The sequence below is a fragment of the Canis aureus genome, chromosome 23, assembly GCF_053574225.1.
Source record: "Canis aureus isolate CA01 chromosome 23, VMU_Caureus_v.1.0, whole genome shotgun sequence".
Lineage (NCBI taxonomy): Eukaryota > Metazoa > Chordata > Mammalia > Carnivora > Canidae > Canis > Canis aureus.
Genome location: NC_135633.1, coordinates 23,341,006 through 23,366,374, shown reverse-complemented (window position 1 = coordinate 23,366,374; position 25,369 = coordinate 23,341,006). Strand labels below are relative to the sequence as shown.

Sequence of the window (25,369 nt, the reverse complement as noted above, 5' to 3'; positions counted from 1 at the left end):
TTTACTGGGACTTGGTACAGTTCTGCACAAGGAGGTCAGGGCAGGTGGATATTTTGGGGTCGGTCTAATTTCAAGTGGCTTACATGGATCTTTCAATTAAAAAATCTAATTAGAATGTTGAAAAATTCATGATATAATAGAATATCTTGGAGAGTCTTAATGAGGTGATACTAAGCTAAGCAAGCAGATATACCTAGTTAAGTGATATATTTTCCTAAGAATGGATCAATTTACTTAATAGAGCAATTTGTAGGGGTTAGATGGGATTTTATTGAGTGTTGAGCTGTTTTTCTTTTTCTTTTTTTTTTTTATTGTAATAAATAGGTTCAGGGACATTCCCAAAGCATGGAGATTATTTACTGGTTTAGAGTCCTGTTTGGAAGAGTACCAATTCTTGAAAACAATTTGCAAAGTCAAGTTGATAGAGTCAACCATAGTTCCTGGTTCTGAAGAAGGAGTACTGACTAAAATTTTGAAAATTTTCTCTCAATGCCAGTGAGACCAGTAGCCAAGCAACAAGTATTCCCATCAAAATTAAGTCGCTGGAACGAGTGTCAGCATGACTCAGGTTCTCCAGCCACAGGCACTGTTAGGTAAACCTAAACATTTGGGTGCTTGAATTGAACTGACACAGAATATGAATGAAAAAAAGCTAATGGGAATGTAATTCTCAGATTTTTTTTTCTTTTTTTGAGCACTGAAAAGCTCTTTGTTGTTAAGGCACAAATGTTTCCCCCTCACCCACCTTGGACAAGTTTAATCCCAGGTAATATTCAATATAGTGTACTGTGATCAAAGAAAAATCACTGATGAAGAGCACACTGATGAAGAGTGAAAGCAGGGTAAGAGTGATATTTATTGATATACAGACAATATAAAGACTTTAAAAATGTCTAAGGAATATCCATAAAAGTAAGAAAAAATCAAAAGGGAATAATTTTATGGAAACCAAAGAAAGATAACTTCCTGAGGACAAAATAATTGCTGTCAATGCTGTCAAAAGTCCAAAGAATTTAATGATACCATTGAATGACATGAATGTTATTGCTGAGTGAGTGATACATCCCAAATTGCCCAGCTGAGAGTACCCAAGAGTTCTTGCCTCTCCTTCTGTAAAAATTATAATTAGAGCTCCCATTTCCTCAAAAACATGTGCCTGTTTGAAAAATATATTGCTTTCATAGGAGTAAAAAACAGACTATGGAGGGAAAGGAACACATGTGAAGTGATATATCTCTATATCTATCTATCTATCTATCTATCTATCTATCTATATATATATATATATGTCATTTAAGGAATACCAAATATGAGGTGAAAGTTTGGAATGGCATTGGAATTGAAAATGAGGTCAAAAGAGAATTGTTTTGCTTATTTTTTAATATGTAAGTACTTCGAATATTTTATCTTACAGTGAGGAGTCAAGTAGACAATGAGGTTGCACTTATAGAATAAAGGTGAACTTATCAATAAAGTAATATTCTATCATTGGCCAAATCAAGAAAGGAGAGTCTTAGGTAACAGTACAGATATCTTCTCGGTTTAGAACAGTATAGTGTGGCTGCAGTGGCAATTTGATATGTTGGTTTGGAAACTAAAATAGTCGCCTTCTGAAATTCTTATCATGGAGAGAGCTCAGGACACAAACAGCCAGAGAGAGATAGCAGACAATGAAGAGAGAGACAGAGAGAGACAGTCACACAGAGACAGAGAGACAGCAGAAAGAATGATATTCACTGTCTGTTTCCAGCTCAGAATTATTTTCTTTTAGTGACCAACGATTCAGTGATACTGGTTTGACTACTATCTAGGATCATGTTTCAATTTCTTCTAATAATCTGAAGTAGACTGTGTTTTTTGCTAAGAGCTACTTACTTTTCCTGTAGCATATTTCTCATCCCCTTTTACTGGATTTGGCTTTTTTCAGGATGGACTTGAGACAAAGTTCACTAATCATTATTACTTCAGGATTTAACTATCTTCTGTCTGGTTGCACAAGTTGCTAACTATGGAGATTCCTAGTAAAAGAATTGCCTGATTTATCCCACAATAATCTTGGAAGAAAAAGAAAATTTTGTTTCCAAGCATAACATTTATTAAGGTCATTTTCTTCTTGATAGGTTTCTCACTCCCAGTCTTTAACATCCCTGGAAATATTTTGCCAAATGGCTGGAGTCTCTTGAATTTGGTATTTCATTTTCTCTTCTTCTTCAAGATGCATGTCTATAAACTGCTTTGAGTAAGACTTCTTACAGTTTCCCGTGTCTGAGTCCAACTTCACAACATTTCAACCTTTCCTTTTCATTCTTACTGGCCTCCAAGGGCTGACGGGTACACCCTGTGGTTGGGATCACCCCCGTGCCTGATGTATATCACTACTGTGGTGGTGTTATACTTGGTGAAGACTGAGCATAGTCTATAGGACCCCCAGTACCTTTTCTTTTTTGGTGGGGGGTAGGGGGGCCAATGAAGAGAGAGAGAGGGAATCCCAAGCAGGCTCCATATCCAGCTTGTGAGCCAAATGTGGGGCTCAATCTCACACCTGAGATCACAACCTCAGCTGAAATCAAAATTCAGTCACTTAACTATGACTGAGCCACCTATAAGCCCCTTCTACTGCCTTTTGATTTCTAATTAGGTGTATGTGCATAGATACATTCATCATTCAAATTCATCAACTACTGTTCCAAATGTTTCTTTCTTGAAAATTCCCTTTGTACATGACTTGGAATTTCTATTTTGTTATATAGAAAAAAAAATCCTATTATTATCTCTCTATATTCCTCTTATATTTAACCACATTTAATCATTATTAACCTGACTCTCTCTACCTCCTAAATATATGTTCAGTGGGTTTCTCTGTCTGTATGCTTGTAGTTTTGACTAACTCAAGCTTTTACTATTCCCTTATACTATAGTAGCTAAGTTTTCTTCATGTAATGTTACTCCATGCCTTGACCCCTATTTACACTGCTGTGTAAACTTCATAAAACATATATGATCATGTTGAATCTTTACTTCAAATTTTTACAATGCAGTCCAGGTTTGATGTGATAAATTTAATCTAATCCATATGTTATGCTAACCTCTCCATGTCCCGTCTACCTTTTTTCCACAGCCTAGTCTTGCCAAACAATTTTTAAGTACTTTGAATACTGTATGTTAGTTCAAAAATGTTTTTAGTTGCTGATCTCTATACCTGATATACACTTTTCATCTTTCACCGAAAAAAATGCTTGCTTATCTTTTAATAACTGTATAATGATCTCTTATATCTTTTGTAACATCAAACATTTCATAGAATCCAGTTTTTCTATTGGTGCATTGACCCCTAAGCTTAGTTCTACTATGACATCCTGTCAGTCATCTAGATGGGTCAGTTTTGATTGATTTTTCCTCCATAGTATGAAGTTTCATTTCCCTTCTTTGTATGTCTGATATTTATTTAATTAAATGCTAGACATTGTAAATCTGGTTATTTTTGTATTCCTATTAATATTTTCTGTGTTTACTTTAGGATATAGTTTAATTACTTGTAATTTAAAAGACTTGCACTATTGCAATAGCAGCAATAGATATATATATATAGTTTAGTTACTTGTAATTATCTAGCCCTGCACTATTGCAATAGCAGCAATAGAGATTTTTGTCAGGAATGGGATGTGCAGGATGAAAAATAGTAGAATTTAATGATGACTTTTAAGAATGTGCAATCTTCCTTATTCAAGCTACTTTATTGTATATGCATTTACCAGAGGTACAACAGGGAGTTGGATTCTAAAACAGAGACATGTGCATGCAGTACTGATACACAAGCACACACACAAACAGCAATAACAAATCATCATGTATTGGCCCTGAGTTACATGGATGGAATTGAGAGCTACATCATCGGAATAAACTATGGAAAAAATGAAATAGAGAACACCAAAGGCAAAAATCAGTAGAGGTCATAGAAAAGAGCTCTATTTGATGACAAGAAATGCAATAGAAGAAAACATCTGTATAATATAAGGAAAATTTTCAGTTTAAGGGCAGTGTGTAGATAAAACTAAGACACATCTTCTCTGTCAAGCTGTCTGAAATCACCCAGTACAATTTTTGGGGAAAAAAAAAAAGATGTTTTACATTTGATTTATTATTCACTCTCTAATACTATCTAAAATAAGGAAATGCAGAATATTGATATAAACATTTGCAGTGTCCACCCATCTTCCATTTTTGCCGATACTTATTTTTCCAAATACAGTGCACAGAAAATAAACAGTAAAAGTGAGACTGTGGAATAAAGTGGCCATATTGAATCTAAAGAATTCCCTTTTGGGAACATGGTGTCATGATGTGTGTTTGTGTGTATGAGACAGTGAGATAAGAGGAAAGATAAGGAAAGATAAGATTAAAAAAGTAACTACATGACATATTACCCATTTCAAGGTAAACGGCTTAAAAATGAGAACTCTCATAACTGCTGAATAATTTCAAAAAGATGTACATGAAATTATTTCCTAACAAACCACCAGCATTACCTTAGCTATTGTGAAAATAGTTCGAAGGGAAGAGGGCATCAGCCTATCCCAAGAAGAGCATTTCAATGCTCTGGAGAAATAAATATACAAACCATCCTCGAAATGACGATACATTTCTCAGAGGGAAAAAGATGGGTGAAGGAGGAAGAGAGAGTCAGGGTGTCATTTTCACTAAGCCATACTTGACTACTTGAACAAGTTTCCCCTGCCTTTGAATACCTTGTATATTACAGATCTTATCTGTTTGGTTTTCAGGCTATAAACCAAGGGATTAAGGACAGGGGTCAAGAAGAGAAAGAGATTGGCCATGGTGACATGGAGAAGAGGAGACGTGAATGTCCCAAACCTGTGAATTAGAGCCAGCACAATGAGTGGCACATAAAAGATGCAGACAGTAAAAATGTGGGAAACACAAGTATTAAGTGCCTTGAGCTGACCATCTTCTGAGGCAATATCCAGCACTGTTTTCAAAATAAGGATGTATGAAATGACAATGAACACAGCATCAACTCCAAAGGAGCAGAGGACAAGGGACAACCCATAGATGATGTTGACTCTGACAGGGCCACAGGCCAGTTTCATAACATCAGGATGATAACAGTAACAATGTGATAGAATAACATCCTTGCAGAAGGACAATCGCTTGAGCAGGATTGGCAAGGGTACCATCAACACCACTCCCCTAACCATGGCTGCAATCCCCATCCCAATAATCCGAGGAGAAGTTAAGACCATGGTGTAGTGCAGTGGGTTGCAAATAGCCACAAATCGGTCAAAGGCCATGGCCAATAGGATGGCTGACTCCATGGAGGAGAAGGTATGGATGAAGAACATCTGTGTTAGACAAGAATGGAACTCAATTTCTCTGTGATTCGAGAGGAAGACCATGAGTACTGTAGGTAGAGTTGATAAAGACAGACCCACATCTGTGGTTGCCAGCATAGATAGGAAGATGTACTGAGGCTCATGAAGCCTGGAGGTCGTTTTGATAACAAAGAGGATGATGCAGTTCCCCAGGAGAGCAATTAGATACATGACACACAATGGGATAGAGATCCATATTTGTATAGCCTCCAGTCCAGGAATGCCTGTTAGAAGGAGAGTGGGTGGCTGGAAAAAGCTCTTATTTATAAGTTCCATAAAGATATTTCTTGGGATCCAGCCCAGATCAGCTTCTAAGTGTTTCTATTGGGAGAAAAACATCGACTTTAAGATAGGAGGACATAATACATCTAACTCCTCTGGGAAGCATAATTCTAGGCATTCTTTATATCAAAGAGTTGATCCTTAAAATGTTTCCCAATTTATCTGAGTAACTACCTGGAGTTACGGCAATGGATAACTCCTATGAAAACAGAAGAGAGGGATGCCTGGGTGGCTCAGCGGTTGAGTGTCTGCCTTCGGCTCAGGGTGTGATCCTGGATCTGGGATCAAGTCCCATATTGGGCTCCTTGCATGGAGCCTGCTTCTCCCTCTGTCTGTGTCTGTGTGTCTCTCTCTCTCTCTGTGTGTCTCTCATGAATAAATAAATAAAATCTTTTTAAAAATGCATTAATGTTTAAAAAAAAAGAAAAATAAGAGATATTAGAGTTCCTTTGGCCTAGAACACTCTAATCATTGATCAAGTGACCATGAAAATTAAGCACATAATTTTCTTTTGTATCTCAATGCTTAGAAAAATTTTCTCAGAAGTCTTTCTATTTATTAATTGTGTTTATTTAATTGTGCTTGAATCTACTTTTATTTTCAATTACCTTAGCTGAAACTCTGAAAGAAATTCCTGTATTTTCTCCAGGTCAACATCATACCTATAAATATTCAGACCTCTGGAAACCTGGTAATTTTTTCTGTTAGTTTTACCTGCAGAAATAAAGCATAGAATATTTCAATAACACAAATAAACCCCAAGTCATTAAAAAACCCTTCATGTGAGATCATTAATTTTATATTCTATGTTGATTTTTAAAATTATGTGTTGATGTTTCAAAATATGAATGATAAAATCATTAAAGTGAATACTGTCATTAGCATCTTAGCTAGTACTAGGATAGTTCAAACATTAACAAATAATTTTTAACAAATAAGTTGCTGAATAAAATTTGAAATACGTCTACTTGAAAACATAGATATCGTTTATTAGGGAATAGATACCAATGCTTGAGGAAATATCTTAAAAATTGGATCATTGATGTGGAATGTACAAAAAATTAATAAAAAGAATCAGATCTGTAAATACAGTGAATAAACTAATGGCAGAGGGGAGTGAGGGGGATGGGCAAAATGGGTGAATGAGAGATACAGGTTTCCAGTTATGGAAAGAATAAGTAATGGGAATAAAAGGAACATCACAGGGGATATAGTCAATGGTATTATAGTAGCTTTGTATGGTGACAGATGGTGGCTACACTTGAGGTGAGCACAGCATAATATATAGACTTGTCAAATCGCGATGTTATATAGCTGAAACTAATGTAACGCTGTGTGTCAATTATACTCAAACAAACAAAAATAACCTAATTGGAGGAATTGGTATTAGCACTTAAAGATTTATCTTACAAAGAGGGGTAGAAAGAGATTCTAAATGACTGGTTGAATACACTTAGATTTGTTTTTTAAGATTGCAAGCAGAAACAAAACACTGATGTAACTGCATTTGGATTAGTGAGATTGGGGAAGACAGAAGGTAATATTACTGATCTAAACTCTATTTGGAAGACCATGAAATCAAAATATAATGTCTTTTGTAAAATCATATTATTCCATAGTGTGACCAAAACTTAAAACACCAGGAAAACAAAAACAAAACAAAACAAAACAAAAACAAAAAGATTAATGAAGGAATCCTTTTCGTGGGGGGGGGGGGGGGAAGAGACAGGGAGGATTGGAGTAAGAGACTATCCTTTTTTTGCCCTCGGGCATGATTAGTACTGAGTTGCTTTAAAAGCATGTCAGTGTAAACAAAGTTATCTTTTTATAGAAGCAAAGGTATTTTTGAAGAGCAGATCCCCTATGATTCACAAAATATACATTTCCATGTGTTGGTGTATAGACCTATGTTTGTTCTAGTCTATCTTACTACATTCTTTCCTAGAATGCCTAGTAAAAAGCGTTCCACAGAGCATGTCTTTTTAGCTGAGGGAGTGAGTCAGCCCCTCACAAGAAGGCCCCCTAAGGAGACCAAATTTGGGGGGGATTAGAATACTAGGCCTTACATATTTTTTCATCTGGGCATATGCATTATCTGAGTCTTTTACAGAAGACTGAGGGGGTGGACGAGGAGAAGGGGAAGACTCCTAGTTTGTAATAGATGGGGTATCTGAATATATCACACACTCAGTGTAACTCAACACATTTGCCACACCAAACTAAGGCCTGGAACTCTTCTAGGTCTAAAGTTCTGACCTACCACAACACACACAATGCACCTCATTGAAACATACACAAATACATATACTATAGGTTCATATACACACATAAAACCGTCTTTCCTCCTTTTGATTTATCCCCAGAATGTCTTGGAATTCACTCTACTCTCCTTTACACTTATTCCTCCCTTCTGATTTTGGCATGCTGAGCTTCTAAGCACTACCAGGACAAGCATCCATTCCACTATCAACACAACTGCACCACCAATGTAAAAACTCAAGTACATACTTAGTCATATGATCAGCTGTTTCAAATGTGCCCCTATGTCTTATGCCCATATGTCTAGCCTTGTTCAATGACTGTTTTTTATTTCAACTAATTTTGTTTTTTTTTCTAATCACTGTCCACTCTAGTCAGATTGGTTGCTTAATTACACGACATGTAACTTATTCTAACATCAAAATATTTGTACACTTTCTGATAGGATCTCAAAGGTGATCGTGCTTTACCTTCACTGGTGGTAAAAGTCAGTCTAGGGCAGCCTCAGTGGCTCAGCGGTTTAGTGCTGCCTTCAGCCCAGGGTGTGATCCTGGAGACCTGGGATCGAATCCCACGTCGGGCTCCTGGTGTGGAGCCTGCTTCTCCCTCTGCCCGTGTCTCTGTCTCTGTCTCTCTCTCTCTCTCTGTGTCTCTCATGAATAAATAAATAAAATCTTTAAAAAAAATAAATAAAAGTCAGCCTATATCTAACATTCTATAAAATCTTCCGATGACTATTTCAGACTACAAAGTTCCTCAAACCACTAAATCCCTACAGAATGTACTTTTTTCCCCAATAGTTGGCATTATAACAAATGATTTCAAACTTTCTTCCAACTGAGTTTTTCTTATGCAATCTGATTTTAAACATCGGGATTGCACCTTTCGCATACCAGAGTAAAGAGACCCCAACTCTCTTGTGACCTAAGGCTCATAGTAAATTTTGTTTAAACAAATAAATTGCTTGTTTAGAGATTCTTAATGTAGCCAAACTGTGGAAGGAGCCTTGGTGTCCATCGAAAGATGAATGGATAAAGAAGATGTGGTCTATGTATACAATGGAATATTAGCCATTGGAAACGACAAATACCCACCATTTGCTTCGATGTGGATGGAACTGGAGGGTATTATGCTGAGTGAAATAAGTCAATCGGAGAAGGACAAACATTATATGGTCTCATTCATTTGGGGAATATAAATAATAGTGAAAGGGAATAGAAGGGAAGGGAGAAGAAATGGGTAGGAGATATCAGAGAGGGAGATGGAACATGGAAGACTCCAAACTCTGGGAAACCAACTAGGGGTGGTAGAAGGAGAGGAGGGAGGGGGGTGGGGGTGAATGGGTGACGGGCACTGAGGGGGGCACTTGACGGGATGAGCACTGGGTGTTATTCTGTATGTTGGCAAATTGAACACCAATAAAAAATAAAGTTATTATTAAAAAATGTGCTAAACCTTAATGAAGATTTAAAACACTAGAAATCCAGGCTCCCCTTTAAATTCTGATGTACAAAAAGTTTGGGAGGTTATCTTCCTCACCGAGGTTCATTAGTACTGAAGAATAGCAAGAGAGGTGACAATCAGATGGAGACTATTCATTCTGGTATTTATCAACCTGTCAATTTCCAGTTATCCTTGTGCTAGAGTTGCATTTAATTGTGGTAGATTGCCCAATCAGCCAGAAAGATATCTCAAAGGCTATTCCTGGAGACCCAAAAGACATTTAATGATCAATTATTTATGCCTCACTTCTAACCTCCTAAAAAATCCTTTTAAGATGTATCACTTCTCCAGTCTTCCCCCAGAGCTCAAACAAATCCTTGTTCTCTATGAATTGACACCTGTTAACCTTGAACTTTATAACATGCTTCCTGGTTCCTCAGTTTGGTGTCTGTACTCTCATCTTTTCCCAACTCTCCCTTTGGTTTCCTTTCTAAAGACCTCAGCTACCATGACTTTCATTTTAAATCTATGGAAAACTTCAGTGCAGCAACTCCTAAAGCTGGTTCCTCATTTTTGTTCTTTTATTTTTTTAAGTTATATTTATTTAAGTAATCTCAATAGCCCACGTGGGGCTCAAACTCACAACCCTGAAATCAAGAGTTGTATGCTCCTCTGCTGAGCCAGCCAGATGTCCCTCATCTTTGTTCTTTTACAGAACATACATTCAGCAGTTCTTTTTATGTACTATGCAGCCTTCTCACCATGTAAAAGGAACCCTCAGCATGGATTGGCAGGTGAGCTGAGCAACACAATTCTTCTCTGATATTTACCTTCCTTGGCATACACAGAGAATGCATGGGTTCTCAGAAGATGTTAGAAGCCTCCGATAGAGGTATTTGCCAAGTACTGGAGTTATTTATTATCACAAGTAGAAGATTTTAGACATAAGGTGCCAGAGGGAGATGATGAAAATATCCTCATGAGATAGTGGTTTTCAATGTGCTACACATGAGACGTTGCAGACACCAAATCACTTGGAAGCAGGAGTATGCCAAAGCTGCTTTTCTCAATGCTCCAGAGTCCCTGTAATTAAGCACATATTCCAGCATGAAACCAGTTGTGTCACTACTGTTCACCACAAATGTGATCAGTTCTTTTCTAAGAAGTGATTTTTTTCCTAATAGGTGACCTTTACATCTCCAGACTTAGTTTGGATCATTTTTTGAGCTGAATCATTTTGAACTATAATTTTCCACCATTGTTTTTGAGAAACGGAAGCCCTCATCACTGTTTCTTTCAATATCATTACCATAGATGCCCATTACTATATTTTCTCAATATTGTAATGTTATAGAATTTAAAAAAATAATATTTATTTATTAATTTATTTGAGAGAGAAGGTGAGAAAGTATGAGCAGGGAGAGGGGCAGAGGGACAAGCAGACTTCCTGTCGAGTGAGGAGCTCATTACAAGGCTTGATCCCAGGATTCCAGGATCATGACCTGAGCCGACAGCAGACTCTTAACCAACTGAGTCGCCCAGGCACTCTCTCTCTCTCTTTTTTTTTTTTTTTCTGAGTATATGATCACTTATGTTAGTATTAGTATAGCTTTATTAAAAGTTTTGGATCTTCTCCCCTGTAAATCTATTAGTTGTAAGTAATTTTCTCTCTTTTTAAGGTTTTTTTTTTTAAGATTTTATTTATTTATTCGTGAGAGACACAGAGAGAGAGAGGGAGAGAGAGAGAGAAAGGCAGAGTCACAGGCAGAGGGAGAAACGGGCTCCTTGCAGAGAGCCCCATGTGGGACTTGATCCTGGGACTCCAGGGTCATGCCCTGAGCCCAAGGCAGATGCTAAACTGCTGAGCCACCCAGGGATCCCTCTCTGTTTTTAAGGATTTTTATATCTTTCCTGTAATTGTAACATTTTCCTCTCCTTTAAAAGTTTTAAATCTTTATTTCCTACTTCATTCACAATGCCTAGAATGGTATCCAGTGTACAGAGTCATTCACCATATCCTTGATCAATGAAGAATAATCAGTGATGAGGGCTTCTGTTTGGGGCCAAAATAGAGTAAAAGGGATTGAATTCATTTTCCAATCTCAAACAACCAAAATAATTAGACAAAAGGTATGAAGCAATAGTTTTTAAGATGATGAATCTCCGACAACAAAGGATTATAATCCCTGAGAGTCAGGGAAATATACAAAATAAATCGTACAATGACCCCAAGTCACTACTTCGAGAGGATCACCAGGCAAAAAAGACAGAGCCTGTGAACTTTTGATGAGGAACTATTGCTGAGAATCTAAGAAGACAAAACTCTCTGGAGTTCATGAGACAGAGTAATTAAAAAAAAGAGAACTACACAAAGACAGAGCCTTAAAGATCTGCAGAGGGTCCCCTTAAATACTAATCAGAGTGCTGAATGCTGCTTATGTATAAAGAAGCTACCTGAGGCCAAAGAAACAACCCTCTAAAAGGGAAATGAAATAAGCTTAATGCTCACACATGGCCTGAATAAGTGCCTGATCCCAATCACACTGGAAGAACTTGTAGTCCACAGGGCACTGGGCAGAGTATTTAGAAAAATAATGTCCCTTTCAGTAGGGGGTAGTTAATAATTAATCCTAGGTTAAATGCTGTCTTGTCATGCCTGATAAATCTTAAGCACAAGAATTTAAGGATCAAACTGTTTCCAGATAAATTAAAAGTCATATCAGAACAAAGCTTAAGAATATTTATAGGTATATAAATAGTTTTTAGGATTATATAAGTTTTACGTAAATCTTTTAGTAAATACAAATTCTACTCTTACATCCCAACAAGGTAAAACTCACAATGCCTGACATGTAATCAAAATGTGCATAGAAAATGTAGGAAAATATGACTCACAAAAAGAAGAAAAAAATCAATCTATAGAAACTGATCCAGAACTGACATAGATTTTGGAAACAGCAGACAAAGGCATCACAGTAGTTGTTATAACTCTATTCCGCATATCAAAAATTAAATATTGACATGGAATTAATACAAAGTCTGAAGTATATGTACGAAGATAAATGGAGAAGTATATTTGGTAACTGTATTTAGCTTAGGAAAGATTTTGGTTAGAATATAGCTATAAGAGTCATCAAATGTCAAAGACATTCAGAATGAGAATAATATATCAGACAAAGAAAAAAGTAGTAAGAATTATCTTGAGTGAATATGTGTGTGTGTGGATGTGTATATGTATCTGTATATATGTGTGTGCATATGGTAAAGGAGTCCATAAAGGAGGAACAGATTCAGGAGTAGACAGTAGCATACTGAAGTGAGGTGAGGTTATCAGGGCACATGTATTCAGAGATGTATAAAATTTAAGTCTATAAGAGAAATCTTTGCTGGAATCACATTTATTCACCATTAACATAGAAATAATAGCTTGTAAAGGGTTGAAATTGCATTAGAGAGCAAGTGGATCCCTCAAGGACTCAGTATGGTGAAGGGAGTGGCGGAACTGATATTAGAATAAAGAGAAATATCTCCTCAAAAGATACATGGCAAAGAGGAAAATGCCTTAGCTATCGTTTGAAGGAAAAGATTCCCAACTTTTGGGAACAATATTGTTGAAAGACTAATAATATTTAGTCATTGAAGGAGATTTTTAAGAAGGGTTAGATTAAGTGGGCAAATAAAATAAGGAAATAGTATAAGACATCTGATTTTATAACATAGAAAGCTATTTTTTGAAGACCATGGCATAATATTTCTGGGGATTAAGACAAATGCTTGTAAAGAGAAATGAATGTTTAAAAATGTTCAACAATACCTTGTGTTTACAAAAGACCTACATCAGTACCCATTTTTTGTTAAACAAAAGAAATCCAAACAGGGTTTGCACTGTTATGAGAAAAGGCAAAAAACATAACTAGCATTCAGTGTGTTGCCAGTAGCCAAGCCCTTACAGAGGCAGCTCATGCCCTGAGCAGCCAGAGTGGTGCCATCAGGCTCCTTCCCCAGGAACCACACTCAGCATGTCAGCATCTCAGCATCAAGCCCTCATGGCTTTGAACTGTGTCTGTGAGCATCTGTGCTTTATCTCCATGTATGTATTTTGTGCATCTGTTAGCAACATACATCCTAATGAATCTGAAAAGCTGAAGAGGTGTTATGGTTTGGATCTGGGAATGCTAACAATGTTTTCATATAACTTAATAGTAATTAATTTGGGTTTTTTTGGTGTTGTTTTACACTGTCTTGGCTTCCAAAAGTTTTCATAGGGATGCTTTCACTTTTAGGTAGGAGGAAACCTGTATTTGTCAAGAGTGTAAGGCATTAGAGATTTAGAGCTTTCTCCATCCTTTTAGACCTTAATCTGGCTTCTCAACAGCCTTATCTAATTTCTGTGGGGCATGAACTAAATATATTATACCACTGTATCTGGCCTTACTATACAGAAATAAGTATACTGTACAGGGAATTTTAGTTCTCACTAGAGGCTAGAATGAACCTCATAGCAATGGTTTCTGTCAGGGCCACTCCTAAGAAATGAAAGACCATAGGAAATTATACTATATTGGTGTGGGGCCCTATCAGTATAAGCAATTTGGTTTTCAAAATGCAATACAAAATCCATGGGCCCACGAGAGGTATATTTATTTATCGGTGAGGGTTTTGAGCAATGGGAAGAGAAAACGTACTTATACACTATTTGTTCTCCAAATTAATGCATGTGAAGATTTTTTAAAATGTTTAAGCTCTATCTTTTTCTGTTCAGATCCTAGAACTATCTCCTTGTGTTTTTTATTACCACATGAACTCTTCCTTGATAATTTCATATGTTCACCATGAGAGAAAGGAAAAGTAGCAACACAATTATACTTGAAATGCCATGGCTCTTAAAAGGCTCTCTTTGTATTGATGGATGGAAGTCTCGCTGCCTTTTCAGTTCCCTAAAACCACTATTAAATGTTAGTCACATCATCACTCATGACCCTAAATCATCCACTGTGTTGCTAGAGTGTACTGGATTCCTGGACAAACTGCATGTGAGCATCAGAAAGAACCAGGGGTAGAGGCACGGTACAGGGCAGAGACAATCTTTGTCTGATTACACCTGAGTGATGCTATATAGTGTCATATATCTATATAGGTATACAGATAGATCCATTTTCACACTGATTTATCCTACTCCTTTAAACATGGGGTCCTTCTGTCTTGGGATTGAGACCCACATTGGGCTTCCCACTCATCGAAGAGTCTTCTTGTCCCTCTCACTCGCCCTCTGTGCTCTCTGTCTCTCTCCCAAATAAATAAAGTCTTTTTAAAAAGTCCTTAAACAGGGGATCCCTGGGTGGCTCAGTGGTTTAGCGCCTGCCTTTGGCCCAGGGCGCGATCCTGGAGTCCCGGGATCGAGTCCCGCGTCGCGCTCCCAGCATGGAGCCTGCTTCTCCCTCTGCCTGTGTCTCTGCCTCTCTCTCTCTCTCTCTCTCTCTCCCATGAATGAATAAAAACAATTTTAAAAAAAGTCCTTAAACATGGGGTCCTTCTTTGTAATCTTACAATTCTGAATTAGATGGGTGCATACAGCAGCGTTGGATCTTTGCCCTATCCAGGCAGTCCTATATGTTTGCATGGCATTTAACATACGAAAAATAGGCTGAACACTTTCTAGCTTCTAACAAATAGTTTTAATTCTGATGGAGAAACATTTATTCTTTTACTTGATCACTCTAAATTGTTATTAATAGCAGTGTTGCCCAGGAAGAGTATGAGATTTGGCAAAGGACAACATGCATTTAATTTTCAGCCTGATTTCCTACCATATGTGCAGGTAAACCATGTGACTGAACCTTTTGGACTTCAATATCCTCAATAGCCAATGGCAAAATAATAGTGGGAATCTTTGTGGTTTTAGAACGATTGTTATATCAGAAATATGTTTTAAACTTGGTAAGTTTTATGCAATAGTAGTTGGTCTTACAGGGTATTTTTCCCCACATGTATGTCTCCCTTCCTCTGCTAGACAGTGAGCGGGGGTTGAAGGTGTATGTGAATCTCAGGTTTTAGGTTAGGCATACTCCTGGTACGGAGGAAAGGATCTGTGTTTTCTTTCTTTCTTTCTTTCTTTCTTTCTTTCTTTCTTTCTTTCTTTCTTTTCTTCTTTCTTTTCTTTCTTTCTTTCTTTCTTTCTTTCTTTCTTTCTTTCTTTCTTTCTTCTTTCTTCTTTCTTTCTTTCTTCTTTCTTTCTTTCTCTCTTTTTTTTTGTTTTTTTCTTGCTATATACCCCCATGTATAACGCCTGCCCAAGATCATGGCTTAAGCAGGTAGATCCATGGTAGTAGTGGAGGCATGTCCAATGCCAATGAAATGATATTTGTTATTAATATAAATATCTTACTATCCAACCAGGCCATGCTCTTTCAAGCTAATGAAGAGTTCATTGAAGGGTGGTTTATGGCTCTTGACACAGCCAATCTCTGTGAGGAAAAATTATTTCCGTCAGAATGTGAAAGTTGAGTTAATTCCAAAATGGGCTCAGCAGAAAAAAAGGGCCAGGGGCTTTTTTGCTCCAACTATAGTCAGTCACAGATAAGATTTCTTTTCTTTTTCTTTCTTTCTTTCTTTCTTTCTTTCTTTCTTTCTTTCTTTCTTTCTTCTTTCTTTCTTTCTTTCTTTCTTTCTTTCTTTCTTCTTTTTTCTTCTTTCTTTCTTTCTTTCTTTCTTTCTTTCTTTCTTTCTTCTTTCTTTCTTTCTTTCTTTCTTTCTTTCTTTCTTTCTTTCTTTCTTTCTTTCTTCTTTCTTCCTTTCTTTCTTTTTAAGATTTTGTCTATTTATTTGAGAGAGAGAGAGAAATCGAGAGAGAAAGAGAGAGAGAGGGAGAGAGAGAACAAGCTAGGGGTGGGACAAAGGGAGAGGAAGAAGCAGGCTCCCTTCTCCCTTCTGAGCAGGGAATCTGACCTGGCACTGCATCCCAGGACTCTGGCTGGGATCATGACCTGAACTGAAGGCAGACACTTACTTGACTGAGCTACCCAGGCTCCCCAAAGATAAGATTTCTTACAGGTTAAAAAGGTCCTTGAGATTTTTTTTTTTTTAATTTACTTTCCTCTTGCTGGTAAAAACTCTTTTGGAACAATTTAGTGTAAAAGGAGTTCAAATCATTTCATCCAAAGCAGAAAAGAGGTAGAGACAGGCCAGCTGTCACAGGTATGGCAGCCAGTTTGATGGAAGCTTTTACTCACTGTTTTGTTGTTGTTGTTGTTTGGGGGGAGAGGCTTATCTATATATTTGGGGCAGGGAAGAATCAAGGTGGTAAATAAAATGGAAATGATAAGATATGACATAAATCAGAAGTCAAGGATATGAGAAAGATATAAATGATTAGGAAGAATGAGGGGAAAAAAAAGAAGAGCATTTAAGTGAAACTTGGTAAATAACAAACCCATGAGTTCTACTGGACTGCATGTGTCTGACAAAGTTCCGGCTATCTCTGATAAGAGGGTTACAGTTTTCTCAGATCTGTTGACTCATTGTTCATGGCCTCTCCTGCCATAGTTTGTGGGTATGTTACCACAGCTGCAGTTGCTTTGAGTGAGGTAAGCAGCAAGTATTAGACAGAAAGGGAAATGATGTGAACTATAATAGAAGATATTGGGATTCTGGATGATTCTTAGAACAGACTTAAACTCTATTTATTTATTTTTTTATTGGAGTTCAATTTTCCAATATATAGCGTAACACCCAGTGCTCATCCCATCAAGTGCCCCCCCTCAGTGCCCGTCACCCAGTCACCCCACCCTCTGCCCACCTCCCTTTCCACCATCCCTTGTTCGTTTCCCAGAGTTAGGAGTCTCTCATGCTAACTCTGGGAAACAAACAGGATTGCTAGAGAGGAGGTGGGTGGGGGTTTGGGTAACTAAGTGACTGGCATTAAGGACACATGATGTGATGAGCACTGGGTGTTATACACAACTGATAAATTATTGGTCACTATATCTGAAACTAGCGATGTATTATATGTTGGCTAATTGAAATTAAATTAAAAAAACAAAATCAGTGGTTTCACATAAAAACAAAGGACAGCACTAAATGGCTGATGGTGAGAAAGGAAGACTTGACCATAGACTATGAAGCCATGCCATCCCTGCTTATCTTAGGAACTGTGATTTAGTTGATATCTAAGCTGATTTTAAAAATCAGGTCATTTATTTTATGTTATTTATTTTAATACATTAGCAAAAATTCATTTTAAATGTGGTATCCTCAGTACTTCAGAAAGGAAATTAAGTAGATGGGCACAGGAAAAAGATTATGAATGGGGAAGATCACTGCTGATCTGGATTCTGAGAGGAAAGGGATGGGAAAGACCAAGGAGATGGACATAATCTCTTACCTGACTAGCATCAGCTGAAGGAGGCAACAATTCCCTCTCTGGCCAAACTTGATCTTTCTTTTGGGGATCCTTGGTATCCCATAACTATTTATGGACCATTTGTCCTTCTACTCATCATTTCTTTCAACTGCTGGATAATGATGCTCTTCCTGCAATTAGATCCCCTCTCTTTGACTATTCTTGATCCTGAAAAGTTGAACTTTCCTGGTGAAAAATCAGTTCCCCTCTGGTCATGTGTAGCCTCTTCTTCTGCCAGGATACCCTTATCTCTACTATAAAATCTTTCTTTTTTCCTACCTTAACAGCCTTCACTACTATTAGGAAATTGTTTATTCATTATTATTTTTCTGCCCTACACATCTTTTTCTCGATAGTATCTCTTTTAGATTTCTCTTTTTTTTTCCCACATGAGCTTTGGCAATAACTAATAATCATTGTTTTTTATTTTATTGTAAAGATCTGGATCAAATATATTTCTTGAAAATCTTCCATATATCCCTTAAAATTTTTCTGACTACTTTTGGCTTCAATGGAAGAAGCAGAACATCCATATAATAACATGATTGAATTATCTTTTTGTATCAGGGGGGAATTAATTCCAAAAATTGTTCACTTTCTTGTTTCAAATTCTTATTTACCACAAAACTCCTCTGACATAAATGGACATCTTCTCAAGAGTTGTTCACCACTGCTGCTTTCAGCTGTCACACACCCAACATCTTGCAATCTGTAATCAGGCTTTACTCTCACCAATTCCTTGAAATCGTACTAGCCACTAGTGAAAGTCTGATATTTTTCACTGGACACTAACGAAGATCTTATATTTTAATTTCACATCCTAATCTCAACAGAACAATTGGGAAGGGGCTATGAATCATCATCATCAACAACAACAACACACTAGAGATAATAATAAAAAGAATATTGGAAAAAAGACTCAGAACTGTGAAAATTGTAGTAGGTAGACAAGAATATAATGGGATCAAGGCAAATGAAGGAGAAGAAAGTTTACAGAAGGGATTTGCTCACTAGTGGCAAATGAAACAGTGTATTAAAAGCCTGGGGTTTTTAAGTAAGACAACTTGAGTTTGAATCTCTGCTTGGTTAGAGACTAGCTTGGACAAATTACTCAAACTACCTTATGCCATAGGTTCCTAAAGTGTGAAGTGCAAACCATACTAGTAGTCATTCTGTTGGGTTCTTATAATTAAATAGTATTTTGTGAGCATTAAATTATAGAAATCAGTTAACATAGGATATAACTCATGGTAAATACTCAAACATTAGTTAAGCAATGTAAATAACTGGGAACTACAATGTGTTTTTTGGGTTAAAAATCCAGATGATTGAAGGCCGTCACTCTGATCAAGTAGACTACCTGTTGGAGATAAAGCTAGAGAAGAGATTCAATACCAGAACTCTTCTCTTTTTAGTTCTTTCTCTTTTGACTCTAATAGAATGACTGACAGTGAAACGAAACATATAGCCTGATACGTATGCATGTATTTTTGAGCTCCTGGTTCATGATTGCATTTCAGTCTTTTGTACCTAAAAGAAAAGTAGCTATGAGCTAGTTCTATCCCAAGCTATATGGACAGAGAATTTGAATAGTAAAATGCCTCTACCAATGTACCAGCTGGTTCGTGGCATACCTGAGGCTAGAGCTTAGATAGAGCCTCATACCTAGTTTAGTTCTCTTCCAGTGCACTATGCAGGTTTAAGATAGTTTGGCAGGTTTATTTTCTTAATGCTTCCATAGACACATCATATATTAATAGTTTCAAAACATTTTTTTCTGAATCTGCATCTCCTACATTATTCCTTCTGTTGGTTAGTGGCATCACATTTTTCCAGACAGTATGTCTCAAATGTTGCATGCCTTTCAATTTTACCTCATATAGCCTATCACCTGGAATTATCTATTTTATTTTATTTTCTAACATATTTCTTCTCCATCCCCCTTCTTCACTGTTAAAATCATGTTTCTAGTGCTGCTTTGGTTTGTTGCCAAAGCTTCCTACAGTAACTCAGGTAGTTATCCTTCACCTTTTCAATCTATCTTTTTGCCTTTTAAGCCATATTTACTCAACAAAAATATATTAAGTTAGATGTTGGAGATATACTCATAGCTATCATGGAACTTCAGACATATTGGTGAAAATATTTTAAAACGTGCAACTAGGAATTGTATTGGTGTGCTATTGAGAAGTAGAGAATAAAAAATAAGCATCAGCGAAGACTTTGAAATCATAAACCTTAAATTTTGATTCTATTATGTTCTCCTTTAAACTGTGGTAAAATATTAGAGATACAGTAAATATTTTTTAAAAGATATTATTTATTTATTCATGAGAGACACACACAGAGAAAGAGAGGCAGAGACACAGACAGAGGGAGAAGCAGGCTCCATGCAGGAAGCCTGACGTGGGACTTGATCCTGGGTCTCCAGGATCACGCCCTGGGGCAAAGGCAGGCGCTAAACCCCTGAGCCACCCAGGGATCCTCCAGTAAATATTGTTGAATAAGAAATCAATTCTTAGTATAGAGAACTAAACTCAAAGCCTTTAGCTTGACTTTTAAAACTCTGAATCTTAAGGCACAATCTATTTGTCCATTCATATTTCTCATGTGTCTAAGCCATTAAGACTCTACAGGACTTGATTTTTGCAATGACTTAAACATTTTTTGTTTTAGGTTTTTACTTGCCTTTGCTCTTTTTGCTAATGATAGTCTCTTGAAAGTGTGTTATACTGGCACTGGGTGTTATACTGTATGTTGGCAAATCAAACTTCAATAAAAAATATATAAAAAAAAGAAAGTCTAAAGGTTTTCTGATAAACAAATCTACTGACAACACTTCAGTGATTCTTTGCATTACCTCCTACTTAAAGGTAATGTCTTTTCTGTGTTATATACATCTGACTGTATGTTTCCCATCATTCTTATCCCGATCTACTTTGAAGGGTGATTGCTTGTGTCTATGTCCCATGATCTTCACAAGAGTAGGAGTTCCTTGAAATAGGGGATATATATGGTTTATATTTAATTTCTTCTTTAGTATAGTATTTGTCACAGAAGACCTTAAAGAAATATTCATTAACTTATTTAACTCTTGCATGTGTTTGCAAGTCATTTTTTGTTGTTATTTATTTACCTATGAGCTGCCTTTTTCTTTCCTCCAGTAATGGTATTCAAGTTTGACCAGAAAAGGAAAAAGGAAGGGAGAGAAAGGACAAAATTTGAACACAAGCTCGAAGGAATAAATGGGAGAAAAATGCAGTGGAGACAAGAGAGAATGAAGGGAGAAACGTAATGTGTGTGGAAGATAGGACAGTGTATGCTGAGTTAGAATGATGTTAGAGGAGTCATTCTTTCACATGGTATTGTTTCAACTGCATACTAGGACTATGGAAAGAGAGAACATGATTTCAGTTTGTACAATGTTAATACAGCCCAGGGCAAAGCAAAGACTGTCTAGACATCTATTTCTCTTTCTCTCCAAGTTATTTTCAGGTGGTGATGAAAGACTTTATATTAAATTACAGAAATAATGGTTGTTAATGACTTGGTGGTTGAACTCTACAAAGGCCATACCAATATTCTGAACACTTTATTTCTGGAGTGTGTGATTAATCACCAGAAAGAGATCAAGGTTAATCAGTGGAAATGATCATTCAAACAAGAAGGAAAGGCATGATGTGCAAGAGCATTTAAGAGACTTTCATGTATGATGCTAAGTCAATAAGTATAATGTATCAACCATAGTCTAGACCAAATTATAAACCCATAAATGTTCATTATTATAGTTATAACCATTAGCATTACCAGTAACATTAGCTCTATAAAATCACGGTAACTTTCATGTCAGTGAAGTTTATCTGGCTTGTCATCTTGAATCATTACTGATTACCAATCCTTTTTTAAGACAATAACTTTATTGTAATGCCAAAATTCATACTTAAACTTGATAAAATAACTCTGATTTTTCATTCTTTCTCTATTTCTCTCTCTCTCTTTCTCTCCTTCTCTCTCTCTCTCTCTCTCTGTCACTTTTCAATTCCAGTGTCCAGTACCAGAAGAAAGAGTAAAAGATGACAATCTCTTCAAACCACACCAACCTTAGAGATATTTGCTACACCATGATTGGGATCCCAGGACTAACAGATGCACACATATGGATTTCCATCCCATCTGTTCCATGTACATAGTTGCTGTTGTAGGCAACACCCTCTTATTATTTCTGATCTTCCCTGAATGCAGTCTTCATGAGCCCATGTACCTCTTCTTGTCCATGTTGTCTCTGGCAGGTATTTTTCTCTCCACAGTCACCACGCCAAAGATGCTAGCAATCTTCTGGTTCCAAGATGGGGTATTTCTTTTGGTTGTTGTGTGTCCCAGAGGTTTTTTATACACTTCATCTTTGTGGCAGAGTCTGCCATATTGCTGGCCATGGCATTTGACCACTATGTAGCTATTTGTTATCCACTAAGATATACTACCTTTCTAAGCCTCTCAATCTTTAGAAAAATGGGCATTGCATCTGTGATTAGGAGTTTTTTCATCTGCTTCCCCTTGGTTTTTATGGTTTGTCAGCTTACTTACTGTAGAAGAAATATTATTGATCATTCATATTGTGAACATTTGGGCATTGCCAGGTATGCCTGTGATAGCTTCAAAGTCAACATCTACTATGGGGTGATTGTGGCACTTTTTCTACATGCCTGGATGTGGTATTTATCATCATTTCCTATGCCCTTATACTCTGTATGGTGTTTAGAATTTCTTCTCAAGATGCCCAACTCAAGGCTCTGGGTGCTTGTGACTCCCATGTCTGTGTTATTTTACTGTTCCATACTCCAGCCTCTTTTTCATTCTTTGCTCACCAATTTGGAGGCCAGAATATACCACTCCATGTACATACCCTCCTTGCCAATCTTTATGTGATGGTACCATCCACTCTCAACCCAATCATTTATGGAGTTATGACCAAGGAAATTCAGGAGAAGTTTATCCAGATCTTTTCTGTGAGCAAGAAATTATACTGATGTCAACTATATAGTTTAATTTTTCATTTTCTCTGTAACTGTACTAATTGCAGAGTACTTCAAATTATATCAGATATTTTTATATTATGCCAATATTAGGAGAGGACAATAATAGTAAGTTTTTGAGGTCATATTAAAATCTTATTTATTTATTTTATTGCTGATTTTGTTCAGGACAGTATCAGATCAAGGACACTTTAGACTATAAATTTTGAGTTTAGTTACAACAGATTTAAAGCACAATAACTCAATAACTATCTTCAGTTTCATATTGACACAGAAAAATCGGAAAAGTAAAGGAAAAGGAAAAATACAACCCATGCACTAAAAAAATGGATAAAATGGAATCCCAAATAAATAGGCTTTCAGGGCATTTTTTCATGTTATTTTTTTATAGTTCAGAGAAAATAATACATATTTAGCATCGTGATCTAGTAGTTGAGTATTTGAGTTCTAAGTTTAAGTTTTTTTTTTTAAGTTTAAGTTTTGAATTTCAGATGAATCGCCTTGGTAAAGAGTATTTACCTTCTTTGGGTTTCTATGTATTTATCTTTATAGTAAGCATTATGTATTACATATTTTATAAGGTTGCTGAAAGTATTAAATGAGACGATTTACACAAAGCTTCTAAAATAGTACATAGTACACAGTGAAAATCAAAGAACGTTACTTATTGCTATTATTGCCAGTAATATATTCAATCTGTATCCCACAAACACTGGACCTACAGGGTAGAGAAAGGAGGTTTCTTTCTCCACATAATGTCAGATATGAGACATAATGATTTAGGTAATCTTGGGGCATCAAACATTTTAATTTTTCAGTGTGAAGCAAGAGAAAGGTTTTTTTTTTTATTTTTTAAAAGATTTTATTTATTTATTCATCAGAGAGAGAGAGAGAGAGAGAGAGAGAGAGAGAGAGAGAAGCAGAGACATAGGCAGAGAAGCAGGCTCCATGCAGGGAACCCGATGTGGGATTCAATCCCAGGACTCCAGAATCATGCCCTGAGCCAAAGGCAGATGCTCAACCACTGAGCCACTCAGAAATCCCAGGAGAAAGATTTTGTTAGAGACAGAAATTTAAGAATTAATAGCATATATGTTAGTTAAAGCATTGGAATCCATATCTGCTCCTCAAATCAAATGTAAAAGTAGTAGTAACATCCTGGTCATTATGTAAATGTATTATGAATTGCATTTTTTTCATGATAGCAGCCATAATTATGACTGTTACTGGCAATAGTAAAAGATACTCATCAGGGAATTAAAGCAACATGGGATGTCAAATGACATAAATATCTAATAAAATATTTATTAAATATGAGCCACCCAAGCACCCCTAAACTTAAAATGTTTTAAAGAGAAATTCAGGTTATAAGATGGTATATATCAGGGAATCTCAAATAAATGAGTGGATGTAGGGATACCTGAGTGGTCCAGTGGTTGAGCATCTGTCTTTGGTTTGGGGTGTGGTCCCCGGGTCCTGGGATCAAGTCCCATTTGGGGGTCCCTTCCAGGAGTCTTCTTCTCCCTCTGCCTCTCTCTCTGTGTCTCTCATAAATAAAAAAATCTTAAAAAAATAAGTGAATGTACATACACATAAATATTTGTATATGGAATCATATATACATAAATATTTGCACAAAATTCTGGAAGAATATATAGAATTTTACTGATATTATGTACATTTTTAAAAAGAACCATTTAATTGCACATTTTAAAGGTCATGTTGAGGTTGAGAATTAATATAAATGGAGAAAGCTTGACTTATGCCAAAAATATGTGAACATTATTTTATAATAAATAGAAGTTGCCAAAATTGAGAAGTATTACCATAAAGAACGTTAGTTGAAATCTATCAGAATATATCTATATATCTATATTTAATAAAGATATATTTTTTTAATTTTTAGAAAAGATTTTACTTATTTATTCATGACAGAGACACACACACACACACACACACACACACAGAGACATAGGCAGAGAGAGAAGCAGGCTCCATTCAGGGAGCCCAATGTGGGACTCTATCCCAGGAGCCTGGGATCACGCCCTGGGCCAAAGGCAGGTGCTCAATTGCTGAGCCACCCAGGCGTCCCAAAATATTTAAATTCCATATATATTCCATATATTTGAAATACCAAGACACTTTTGCCTTTGGAAAACTACTGATTTTTTTTTCCTCCACTAAGTCTACTGTCATTAAGTGTTTCTGTTAGAGTGTACCGCCAGAATAAGGGTTAGGAAGAAGGAGATTTGGAGGCAGAGGAAGTTCCTTTTAGACACAAGAGAGGAGTAGGAGAACCCCTTTCAGCATGAGACTGAGAGAGACACAGATGGGAAAGAAGAGGGAAGATACAGCCTTCAAGGTCCCAGTTTCAACTGCACACTCTCTGGCCCTCATTCAAAGTATCAGGGCATAAAGACAAAGAAACCCAATGAATTTTGATCAGGAAGCTAAAAGTGAAGGGAGATGAATACCTCATTTTCTGCTTAAATATCTAAGGGAGATTTCTTAGCAACTTGTCTCATGTCATCATGGGAGAGCAGCATTAGAGTAAAGATGACCAT

At 36.6% G+C, this 25,369-nt stretch overlaps 1 protein-coding gene and 1 pseudogene across 1 annotated transcript; one reads left to right on the top strand and one right to left on the bottom strand.

Annotated features, from left to right (window-relative positions):
* Positions 1 to 4,712: 4,712 nt before the first annotated feature.
* LOC144295407 (olfactory receptor 51A4-like) lies at positions 4,713 to 5,666 on the bottom strand. The gene has a single exon (XM_077867798.1). The coding sequence runs from the start codon at positions 5,664 to 5,666 to the stop codon at positions 4,713 to 4,715; it is 954 nt and encodes a 317-aa protein (XP_077723924.1).
* Positions 5,667 to 21,845: 16,179 nt separating this feature from the next.
* Positions 21,846 to 22,799, top strand: LOC144295155 (olfactory receptor 52Z1P-like; annotated as a pseudogene).
* The last annotated feature ends 2,570 nt before the right edge of the window (positions 22,800 to 25,369 follow it).